Source organism: Saccharomycodes ludwigii, chromosome IV (assembly GCF_020623625.1).
Source record: "Saccharomycodes ludwigii strain NBRC 1722 chromosome IV, whole genome shotgun sequence".
NCBI lineage: Eukaryota > Fungi > Ascomycota > Saccharomycetes > Saccharomycodales > Saccharomycodaceae > Saccharomycodes > Saccharomycodes ludwigii.
In genome coordinates this window covers 323,852-335,613 of record NC_060203.1, presented here as the reverse complement: position 1 = coordinate 335,613, position 11,762 = coordinate 323,852, and the positions used below count along the sequence as shown (strand labels likewise).

General features: G+C 32.2%; 5 protein-coding genes across 5 annotated transcripts; 1 reads left to right on the top strand and 4 right to left on the bottom strand.

Annotated features, from left to right (window-relative positions):
• Window positions 1-57: 57 nt before the first annotated feature.
• Window positions 58-1,353, bottom strand: RPT5 (proteasome regulatory particle base subunit RPT5; the record flags this gene model as incomplete). The annotated part of the gene is made up of 1 exon (XM_046077787.1): window positions 58-1,353. One exon carries the CDS (start codon window positions 1,351-1,353, stop codon window positions 58-60), a length of 1,296 nt encoding a protein of 431 aa, XP_045934171.1.
• Window positions 1,354-1,829: 476 nt separating this feature from the next.
• On the bottom strand, window positions 1,830-2,078 carry SEM1 (proteasome regulatory particle lid subunit SEM1; the record flags this gene model as incomplete). The annotated part of the gene is made up of 1 exon (XM_046077786.1): window positions 1,830-2,078. The coding sequence occupies one exon, from the start codon at window positions 2,076-2,078 to the stop codon at window positions 1,830-1,832; it is 249 nt and encodes an 82-aa protein (XP_045934170.1).
• A 593-nt stretch (window positions 2,079-2,671) lies between these two features.
• RPO31 (DNA-directed RNA polymerase III core subunit RPO31) lies at window positions 2,672-7,060 on the top strand (the record flags this gene model as incomplete). Its single annotated transcript, XM_046077785.1, has 1 exon — window positions 2,672-7,060. One exon carries the CDS (start codon window positions 2,672-2,674, stop codon window positions 7,058-7,060), a length of 4,389 nt encoding a protein of 1,462 aa, XP_045934169.1.
• A 122-nt stretch (window positions 7,061-7,182) lies between these two features.
• Window positions 7,183-9,783, bottom strand: ESC2 (Esc2p; the record flags this gene model as incomplete). Its single annotated transcript, XM_046077784.1, has 1 exon — window positions 7,183-9,783. The coding sequence occupies one exon, from the start codon at window positions 9,781-9,783 to the stop codon at window positions 7,183-7,185; it is 2,601 nt and encodes an 866-aa protein (XP_045934168.1).
• Window positions 9,784-10,245: 462 nt separating this feature from the next.
• APE4 (aspartyl aminopeptidase) lies at window positions 10,246-11,730 on the bottom strand (the record flags this gene model as incomplete). The annotated part of the gene is made up of 1 exon (XM_046077783.1): window positions 10,246-11,730. One exon carries the CDS (start codon window positions 11,728-11,730, stop codon window positions 10,246-10,248), a length of 1,485 nt encoding a protein of 494 aa, XP_045934167.1.
• Between the last annotated feature and the right edge of the window lie 32 nt (window positions 11,731-11,762).

The window sequence follows — 11,762 nt, the reverse complement described above, 5'->3', positions numbered from 1 at the left end:
TATATATAAATAGATATATATTCTAATAATAGATTAAGAAAGAAGAAAAAGGGAAAATCATGCATAAAATGAAACAGATTTTGATTTCCTTGCTTGAACTTCGCCTATGGCTTCTACAAAATCCTCATGTGTAATTTTAGACGCAGCATTTCTTAGAGCAATCATGCCTGCTTCTACAGCGACAGCTTTTAATTGAGCACCGTTGAATTCATCGGTAGATCTTGCTAGCTCTTGCCAATTTATGGAATCGTCGGTAGTCATTTTTCTTGAATGTATTTGTAAAATTTGAGCTCTGGCTTCCTCTGAGGGAAGAGGAAATTCAATTTTCCTATCTAATCTACCCGATCTCAACAAAGCAGGGTCTAAAACATCGACTCTATTTGTAGCTGCTAAAACTTTGACTCTATCATCGGAACCAAAACCATCCAACTGGTTCAACAATTCTAACATAGTTCTTTGGACTTCTCTGTCACCAGATTTTTCGGAATCAAAACGTTTGGTACCAATAGCATCTAGTTCATCGATAAAAATAATAGTAGGTGCCTTTTCCTTCGCAAGGGCAAAGGCGTCACGAACCAACTTTGCACCTTCACCAATAAACATTTGAACCAACTGCGGAGCAGCCAATTTTAAGAAAGTTGCATTAGTTTGGGCGGCACAAGCACGGGCTAATAAAGTTTTACCAGTACCAGGTGGCCCATACATCAATGCACCTTTTGGTGGCTTGATTCCCATTTCTTTAAATTTATTAGCTTGTTTCAATGGTAAAACTACAGCTTCCACTAATTCTTCAATTTGTTTGTCTAGGCCGCCAACGTCAGAATAAGTTTCAGTTGGTTTTTCATCAACCTCCATAGCTTTCACTCTGCTATCATATTCTGAAGGTAAAGTGTCTAGTATTAAATAGGAGTCTTTATTAACACCGACTAGATCGTTTGGCTTCAACAATTTTGGATCAACTAGGCCAACCATTGGCAAAAAAACAGTTTGTCTGCTACTAGTTTTGACAACAGCGGCTTTACCTGTAACGGCGTTATCTAAATTAACATTTCCACCTTGTGTAGTGGATTCAGTATCATTTAAATCCATGATTTCTACGATATTGGAGACTAGATAGGGTAGTTGTTTATTGTTTTTAATTTTTTCTTTGTTATCTTTAATTTTGGCCATCATGGTATTCTGTTCATGGTACAATCTTTGAAGTTCCGATCTAAAAATCCTAATTTCATTTTCTAACAACTTAGTCCTTGTACTTAAGTCTTGAGCAGATGAATTTAGAATTTCCTCATCTAATTCTTCTTCTCTGGTTGTTTCAGGTGATATAGGCTGTTGATTTTCCAAAAGACTAGTCATGTTAAAGGTTTATATATCTATATTTTGAACTTTTCCTTTTAGTATTTTTTTTTTTTTTTTTTTTTTTTTACTTTTTAGTTAAGGTTTGTGTGAATAAGACCTTTAGTTTATAATAGCTATTTTATTTTTTTGAAAAAAAAAAGGTGGCAAAAATCAATAGTAAAGATTTTTTAAAGAACAAAAAATAATATATATATTATTTTTTCCCCCTTCGTTTCATATTAATACTACCAGTTGTTACCCGGTCAACATGCATGTAAGACTGTTCATTTATGATATTAACAAATCAAGGGGAAATCTGAAATGTGATATAATAAAAAAAAAACTCAATTATATTGAACAAATTGGCCATTGTTAGTAATGAAGCCACTTATATATATACCTATAGATGGATATATTATACATTATATTGCTGAACTATAAATATTAGCCCAGATTAATTGCAAAACAGTAAAATTAAAAATATTCCTAATAATTTATTTCCGAGATTCCTTAAATTGGACCAACTCTTCTTTTAACTTACGGGTAAAATCATCATCCACTTCTACATCATCCCAGTCTTCCTCCCACAAAGAATTAGTGTTATTACTAGCATTGAAGATGACTTCCTTTACAGTTTCGTTATCAGGCCATGAATCTACTGGAAAGTCTTCGAATTCATCTGTTTCTTCCAATGTTTTTTTAACTAGTACTTTTTCAGCTTCTTTCTGGTTCAAAGAACTCATTTCTGGATATAATTATTTATATTGTATATGGGATTAATATCAGCTATTAGCTTAGTCGTTTTAATCTACTACACAAGTCCATTTAAATAACAACATGGAATAATCAATAGCGGTGTAATAATAACACAGGCTATTTAAATTATGTGGCAAAAAAAAAAAAAAAAAAAAAAATTTGAATAAAAGAAAATGAAACGAATAAACAGTTAAAAAAAAAAAAATGCCTATCACACGGAAAATTATTTCCACTTTTCCAAAATTTTTTTTAATTTGCTTGAAGGAAAATCAAAAAAAAAAAAAAGTCCGCTATTTCAGTTTTCCGATAATACGAAATATTGCTTGTCGTTAAATATTTATTTAAAGATCATAAAAATTTCATTTTTTTTTTTTTTTCTTTTTTACTTTTCCTGTTTCTTTTTCTTTTCTTTTTTTTTTTTTTTTTTTTTTTTGTTTAGATTCTTGTATATCAAGACAGGATAATTTAAACATGAATAATTAAATAATAAATTGTTTTATCTTTTATCTTTTATTTTTTTTTTTTATTTTTTTATTTTTTTTTTTTTTTTTTTTGGAAAAGAAAGAAAATTATACGTAGCATGGCTAAGGAAGTGGTTATAGATATTGTCCCTAAAAAGATCAAAGGGCTAGAGTTTTCAGCCTTAAGTGCAAGCGACATTGTTGCTCAATCAGAAGTAGAGATTACTACAAGAGATTTGTTTGATCTAGAAAATGGACGTAAACCTAAAAATAACGGTGCTTTAGATACCAGAATGGGTGTATCTCAATCAAGCGCCGAATGTTCTACTTGCCATGGTAATTTGGCTTCCTGTCATGGCCACTTTGGCCACATTAAATTAGCCTTACCTGTTTTCCATATCGGATATTTTAAAGCAACTATCCAAATCCTTCAATGTATTTGTAAAAATTGTGCTGCAATTTTACTAAGCGAGGAGGACAAACGAAAATTTCTAAGCGAATTACGTAGACCTGGGATTGATAATTTAAGAAGAATGAATATTATAAAGAAACTTTTGGATCAATGTAAAAAGCAAAGAAGATGCTTAAAATGTGGCTGTTTGAATGGTGTGGTTAAAAAGGCAGCAGCGGGTGGTACTTCTGCAGCGTTAAAGATTATTCATGACACTTTCCGTTGGGTTGGTAAAAAGTCTACTCCAGAAAGAGACCAATGGATCGGTGACTGGGATCAAATTTTCAGAAATAATCCAGAATTGCAAAAATATTTAAAACGTTGTATGGACGATTTAAACCCTTTGAAAACTTTAAATTTATTCAAACAAGTTACTCCAGAAGATTGTGAATTACTGGGCATTGATACTTCTGTTAAAAGTGGTAGACCGGAAACCTATATATGGAGATATTTACCAGCTCCTCCTGTCTGCATACGTCCCAGTGTTTTAATGCAAGATTCCCCCTCTTCCAATGAAGACGATTTAACGGTTAAACTTACAGAAATTGTATGGACTTCTTCTTTAATTAAGGCAGGTATTGAAAAGGGTATTTCAATTAATAATATGATGGAACAATGGGATTATTTGCAAATGTCTGTTGCAATGTATATTAATTCTGATTCAGTCAATCCGGCAGCTATGCCAGGTAATGGATCACTAGGTGGACCCAAACCAAAACCAATTAGAGCGTTGTGCCAAAGATTAAAGGGTAAACAAGGTAGATTCAGAGGTAACTTGTCAGGTAAGCGTGTAGATTTCTCTGGTAGAACTGTTATTTCCCCGGATCCTAATTTATCTGTCGATGAGGTTGCGGTTCCAGACCGTGTTGCCAAAGTTTTAACTTACCCTGAAAAGGTTACTAGATATAATAAAAGAAAATTACAACAATTGGTTGTTAATGGTCCGGACCTTCACCCTGGTGCAAACTATGTCTTAAAAAAAAATGAAGAAGCTAGACGTAATTTACGTTTTGGTGACCGTTATAAGCTAGCCAAAAACTTGCAATTTGGTGATGTTGTTGAAAGACATATTGAGGATGGTGATATCGTCTTATTTAACAGACAGCCTTCTTTGCATAGATTATCTATTTTGTCTCACTATGCTAAGATTAGACCTTGGAGAACTTTTAGATTAAACGAATGTGTTTGTACTCCGTATAATGCAGATTTTGATGGTGATGAGATGAATTTACATGTTCCCCAAACAGAAGAAGCTCGGGCTGAAGCCATCAACTTGATGGGTGTTAAAAACAATTTGCTAACTCCGAAATCTGGTGAACCTATTATTGCAGCCACACAAGATTTTATTACCGGCTCCTATTTAATTTCACATAAAGATGCGTTTTTTGATCGTTCTCAATTGGTTCAATTATTAGCCATGATGTGTGACGCAAAACTTCACTTTGATATTCCTCCGCCAGCCATTCAAAAACCATGTTATTTGTGGACGGGTAAACAGGTTTTTTCTTTATTAATTAGACCTAATCATAACTCTCCAGTTACTATTAATTTGGATGCCAAAAATAAAGTATACATTCCACCAAAAAATAAAGATTGGCCTAACGAGTTGTCCTCTAACGATGGGTTTGTTATTATCAGAGGCTCCCAAATTTTAAGTGGAGTTATGGATAAGTCTGTTTTAGGTGATGGTAAAAAACATTCTGTATTTTATACAATATTGAGAGATTATGGCCCAAAGGAAGCAGCAAATGCAATGAATAGGATGGCTAAATTGTGTGCCAGATTTTTGGGTAATCGTGGGTTCTCTATTGGTATTGAGGATGTTACACCAGCTGATGATTTAAAGAAAAAAAAGGAAGATATGGTTGAAATTGCGTATGCCAAGTGTGATGAATTAATTGATTTATTTAATAAAGGCAAGTTGGAAACGCAACCAGGGTGCAATGAAGAAGAAACTTTGGAAGCGAAAATTGGTGGATTGTTGTCTAAAGTTAGAGAAGAAGTTGGTGAAGTTTGTATTAGGGAACTGGATAACATGAATGCTCCTTTAATTATGGCCACTTGTGGTTCTAAAGGTTCTACATTAAATGTCTCTCAAATGGTTGCTGTTGTTGGTCAGCAAATTATTTCTGGTAATCGTGTTCCTGATGGTTTTCAGGATCGTTCCTTACCACATTTCCCCAAGAATTCTAAAACCCCTCAATCTAAAGGGTTTGTCAGAAACTCTTTTTTTTCTGGGCTATCTCCACCAGAATTTTTATTTCATGCTATTTCTGGACGTGAAGGGTTGGTTGATACAGCTGTTAAAACTGCGGAAACTGGTTATATGTCTCGTAGGTTGATGAAATCGCTAGAAGATTTATCATGCCGATATGATAATACTATTAGAACTTCATCCAATGGTATTGTTCAATTTACTTATGGTGGTGATGGTCTAGATCCATTAGATATGGAAGGTAATGCGCAACCAGTTAACTTTAAAAGAACATGGGATCATTCCTATAACATTTCTTTTAACAAAGATGACAGACAACTTTTGCCTTATGAAATTATAAAGTTGACAAATTCTATATTGAACCCCTTGGAAAAAAAATTAATTAGATACGATAATGTAGGTGTAATTGTTTCCGAACACGAGCAGAATAATATTGAATTTATTGATCAACACGATGCTGAAAGAAATTTTTATAAGTCATTAAGACAATACATGACTGAAAAGGCTGAATTTGTAGCGCACGTTAGAAAGACAAAAGGTTTAAAACAAATGCTAGATGAACCGGGTGATGAATTCCAAGAAATGGATATTGATGAACTATCTCCTGAGGTTTCGCTCAATGCTGTTAATCAATTGTGCAAAATTAGTGAACAACTAGTTAGAAAGTTTTTAACCATTGCTATTTTCAAATACCACAAGGCTAAAGTTGAGCCGGGCACAGCAGTTGGTGCTATTGGTGCCCAATCGATCGGTGAACCTGGTACACAAATGACTTTGAAAACTTTTCATTTTGCTGGTGTCGCTTCTATGAATGTTACATTAGGTGTCCCTCGTATCAAAGAAATTATTAATGCCTCCAAAGTCATTTCCACGCCAATTATCAATGCGGTATTGGTTAACAATGAGGACGAAAGAGCTGCAAGAGTGGTTAAAGGTAGGGTGGAAAAAACCTTATTAAAAGATGTTGTTTTCTATATACAAGACGTGTACAGAGATCACATGTCATATATACAAGTGAAGGTGGATCAGGAAACAATAGAAAAATTACAATTAGAATTAACTATTGAAGATATTGCCACCGCTATTTCCAATGCTCCCAAATTGAAAATCAACGCATGTGATATTTCAATCGTTGGTAATAATAAGATCAACATTAGCGTTAATGAAGGCAAGCTTGCATTTAAAACAACATCTTCCGCATTAAAAGAACCCAGCGAAAACTCTACTTTTTATCGAATGCAACATTTACGTCGCTCTTTGCCAGATATTGTTGTTAAAGGGTTACCGGAAATTTCTAGAGCTGTTATCAACATCAACGATCGGGGAAAAAGGGAATTGTTGGTAGAAGGATATGGTCTAAGGGAGGTCATGGCTACGGATGGTGTTATTGGTTCTAAAACAACCACTAATCATGTTTTAGAAGTGTTTCAAGTTTTAGGCATTGAAGCTGCCAGATATAGTATTGTAAATGAAATTGATTACACCATGAGTAATCATGGTATGAGTGTGGATCCTCGTCACATTCAATTGCTAGGTGATGTTATGACTTATAAGGGTGAGGTATTGGGTATTACAAGATTTGGTTTGAGTAAGATGAGAGACTCTGTTTTGCAATTGGCTTCTTTTGAAAAAACTACTGATCATTTGTTTGATGCAGCTTTTTATATGAAGAAGGATGCTATAGAGGGTGTTTCTGAATGTATTATTTTGGGTCAGACAATGTCTATTGGTACTGGATCATTTGAAATTGTGAAGAAGACTGATTTGTCGAAAGAACAGATAAAACCTAGAACCACTTTATTTGAAAAATTTTGTGACGAAAGTGTTCTAAAAGCTCATTAAAACAACAATTGTGTTGTCTATTCGGTAATTGTCATTTATATTTGTATGAAAATGTTATCTTTTGAATTTATCAGAAACTATATAAACATGTAATTAAAAAAAAAAAAAAAAAAAAAAAGAGGTCAGACCTTTTTAATTTCTATCAAATCATCATTTTCTAAATCAAAATCACCCACTTTTTTGTTTAGCGCCATAATATCATGATCAAAAAAAAGCTTAACTTTCGTGTTAGTTGCATATCCTTTTTGTTCTATAAAATAATTAGCAATCTTTTTAATAGTTGTGGAAGGCCTAGCATTAATATATATTTTTTTATTATCGTCACCAAGTAAACCAAGCTTTATTAAATTTCCGCTATCTTCCTTATATATATTTGATTGATCCTTTTTGGGATTTAAATTGATCCTTGTTAAATCTGCTACAACTTCTATTAAATCGTTTTCCTCTAAGCCTATATCCTTTACTGTACCTTTCATGTTCACTTTTTCATGGTCGAAAATAAATTGCACCTTGAGATTTGGTGATAAATTTTTCATTCTTCTAAAATATGCTGCAATAGATTCTAACTTGGTGAAATCTTTAACGTGTGCTTCTATCTTTTTATTATCAGAGCCCAGTAATATGATCGGAAATGAATCTTGTGATTTTTCCGTTAACATCATGCCATAATTTTCTAACAATTTGTTTTCTAAGCTAGGGGCATCTTTCAAAGCTTCTTCATACTCTTCAATTGTCTTATCAGTTATATTTGCACTATTAGGCATTGAAGCGGATTTCGATAAAGTGCTAGCATTTTTTAAGTTGGTGATATCATTAATAATTCTATTTTCAAAATCAATTTCGTGTGCCTTAGACACTAGTGTCAAATTTAGTTCCGTAACTTCACCCTCATACGCCTCTGGGATATTTAATGAATTTAAATTCATAAAATTCAATAGTTTAACATTGTCCTTATAAAAGGAGACGTTCTGTTCATTGTACAACGTTAGTAAATGCGACTTATTATAGAATTTAAACATGGATTTTAAAATAATCGGTATAATAAACTTAAACGGCTGTACGCCAAGCGCTTTAACTGACAACTTGACGTTGGATAATTCTGGCAATAGAGACTCCACGGTAAGTAGAAATACTCTGTTTTTTTCACTAATATTTTGATCGATAGCTGCCCTTGAAGTTGAAATATTGATGTTTTCCTTGATTGAATTCAAAGCGTATAATAATTCATCATTCTCCAGTTCAGGATTTTTGGGCTTTGCTATGTTTTTCTTTGGTTTTTTTCTTAAAATTAATTCGTTATCAGAATCACTATCTGTTGTTATATCTTTATATTTGTTTAATGTAATATCAGTCGTGGCAACATCTGATTTTGAGTTACGCAAGGCTATCCTGCTCGAACTACGTTTCTTTGAAGACAATGAATTGTTATTAACAGTTATGTTACTATTAGGTTCATTTTTATTATTCACTGTTTCAGCAACATCCGGTGTCAGTATTTTCGAAAGTGATTGTTTATCTTTACCCTTTAGAATTTTATTTTCTCTTGAATCTTTTTCTTCTTCCAAATTAGGGCCTGAAATATAATGACCATAAAAAAAATCATCATCATCATCATCATCATCGCTATCAGTTGTGTTTTGGTCCATTTTGTTTGCAATTTCATTATTACTATTGTTTAAAGGTTCTTTAAAAATGATTTTATTATTTTCATTTTCAAGATCAACGTTGCTATTATTTTTTACTCCATGAAACTCGCTTTCATATTTATGTTTTTCATCAACATGAGTTTTATTGTTCTCACCTTCTTTTTTAAGGGTTAAGATTGTTCTCTTTTCATCATCAGCTGATACAGAATCATCTAAATGTTCAAGTATTATATTATTGCTTTTGCTAGTAGTTTCTTTGAGTCTATCATCATTGGAGGTTATGTTTCTAGCATTATTGCAATAGCCTTTTCTATCATCTGCTGTTTGTAAAGATTTGATTTTTGTATCATGATCTTCATTTAATTGAGATTGATTCATAGCCAATTGAGTTGTTCCATATTTTTTTTCCAGATAATTTTTATCTGTCTCATGTTCGTTTGAAAGTGAACTTACATCACTGACCTCTAAAATTTCAATATTTTCAAGTTGATTAATACTATTTTTTTCTTTGTCCTGATTATCACAATATTTGCTCTCTTTGTTTTTTTTGAAATCTGTGTTGGATTCTGAAAAAGATAGATTACCGCTATCATTTTTAGCTGTATTAAAATCAGTCATTTTATTGTTTTGATGATTTTCTAGTTGATTTTTTTGGATCATCTCTTTGAATAAATTATTATTACTTCTTGTCACGGATGGTATTGAAGACGGTGTTTTAGAGACATCCAAGTTTGAAGAAAACCTAGGTAATGAGACATTCTCCAAAGTTAGTTTTTTATTTGTTATAATTGGATTACCATTATTATCAATCACATCTAAATCACTAGCATCATTTTCACTGTCATCTAAATAGCCACCAATAGTTTTATTCGCGGTTGCATAATCGCTTTCGTCTGAGGAAGAAGATATAGATACAGAATATTCATTAGATTTGAGATCTGGGCCTAAGCTATTATTCTGCGAAATAATTTGATGGGGTTCTTCTATTTTATGGGTAGTACTATTATTTTCAGTGAAAGGTGATGATAAGTTTTTGGCACCTTTTATATTCTTTTGTGGTGGTGTTGAAAAGGTCATGGGGTAGGCTATAAAGTGATTTCTTTTGGTTTCTTTTCAGTGATAAAATTTGTTTTTAAGAGTTATAATAAAATAATTTTCTTTTAAAAAAAAAAAAAAAAAAAAAAAAAGTCAAAATTTAATTTTTTAGTATTATAATTAAAGGGAAATGTAATAAGAAAAACAAAAAAAAAAAAAAGGTGGTATGTTTATCTATGTTGAATTATTAAAAAAAAAAAAAAAAAAAAAAAAAAATAAAAAAGCGATATTGATCTTTCTATTACTATAATTTTTATCGATTCAAACAAGACAAACACTTTCATATTTTTTTTTTTAGCAATTCTGTCCTTAAAGACAAGCCATTCAAATCAATTATATCTTATACTCGAAACAATTTTTGCAGAAAGAAAAATAAAATAAATAAATAAACAATTTAAAAGTAGCAATGATACCGATAAATACACTAGAAAAAAAAAAAAATATTTAAACAATAATTTTATTTTCTAAAGTAGAATATTTTTCGAAAAATGATTTGAATAATTTAACTTGATATTCTAAATCATAAGCACAACCAGTTTCTCTAATACTGTGCATACTTAAAATGGGATTACCCAAATCCAACGTTCTAATACCAGTTTTGGAAGCTAAAATAGGTCCAATAGTCGAACCGCACGGAGAATCATTGGCTACAACAAATAATTGTAAAGGAACTTCAACATCATCAGCTAATTTCTTAACTAGTGCTAATCCCGGAGAATTAGTCATATAACGCTGATTAGCATTTATCTTTATAACTGGACCACCACCTAATGCCGGTTTATGTTTAGATTCGTAATTACTTGAATAATTTGGATGTACACCGTGAGATACATCAGATGACAGAAAAAAAGATTTAGCAGAAGATTCTAATATCAACGATCTATTCAATGGACAAGTTACATCAGTGTCATCACATTTTAACAAAGTTAATCTTTCTAAAATATTTGGTAAAAAGTTGGAGTCGGCACCTTGCGCTGAAGAAGAACCAATTTCTTCGTGATCAAAACAAGCCATAAGTCTGATTCCAGATTCATTCTCAATATCAACATCCGAAGCCTCTAGCAATGCGCACAAGGAGGTGAAACAAGAAGTAAGGTTATCTAATCGAGCGGAAAAAACAAATTCATTATTGATACCACCTAAACAAGATGGTTTGTGATCATACAAAATCAATTCAAAATCTTCAATCGAATCAACATTTGGCAATTGCAGTTCTTGTACCAGTAAATCTAATAAACCCTTATGGTGTCTTTCAATAATGTTTTGTAATGAGCTAAATTGGGAGGATTCTAATTTTGTATCACTGTTACAACAACCATTATTATTGGAACTATCGGCGCTAGACTTCTCTTCTTCATTTTCTAAGCCTATAATAGGCAATAGCTTAGTTTCTTTGTTAAACTCGAATTTAGTGTTAACGGTTCTATCCAAATGGATTGCTAAAGTAGGAATCTTTAAGAGGGGTCTTTTCAAATCAATTAATTTAGAAACCGTTACCCCATCTTGTTCTTTGCACATAACTCTACCAGCAATCGATAAATCTGAATCAAACCAAGAGTGCCATATTCCGCCACCGTAGCACTCTACACCAACTTGTAAATAACCTTCACTTTTACGTTTACTGATGGGTTTGATTTTCAAAACGGGCGAATCTGTGTGAGCACCAGTTATAGCAATAGGATTACCTGGGATCCAATTTTCACCTATTTGAAATGCAATAATAGAGGAATTGTTTCTAGTGACATAATATTTCCCTGATTTTTTAACAGAGCCATTCCAAGTTTCACGTTCACTTAATTCTTTATAGCCTTTGGCTTCTAATTTTTTTTTAATGTTGTAAACAGCATGGAATGGAGTTGGAGAGGAATTTAGGAATTTAATAAATTCTTCAGGATAATTTCTTTTTGTTGCTGTTACTGTACTACTCATTTTTCTTACGTGCAGTCTAAGCATATAGAGGA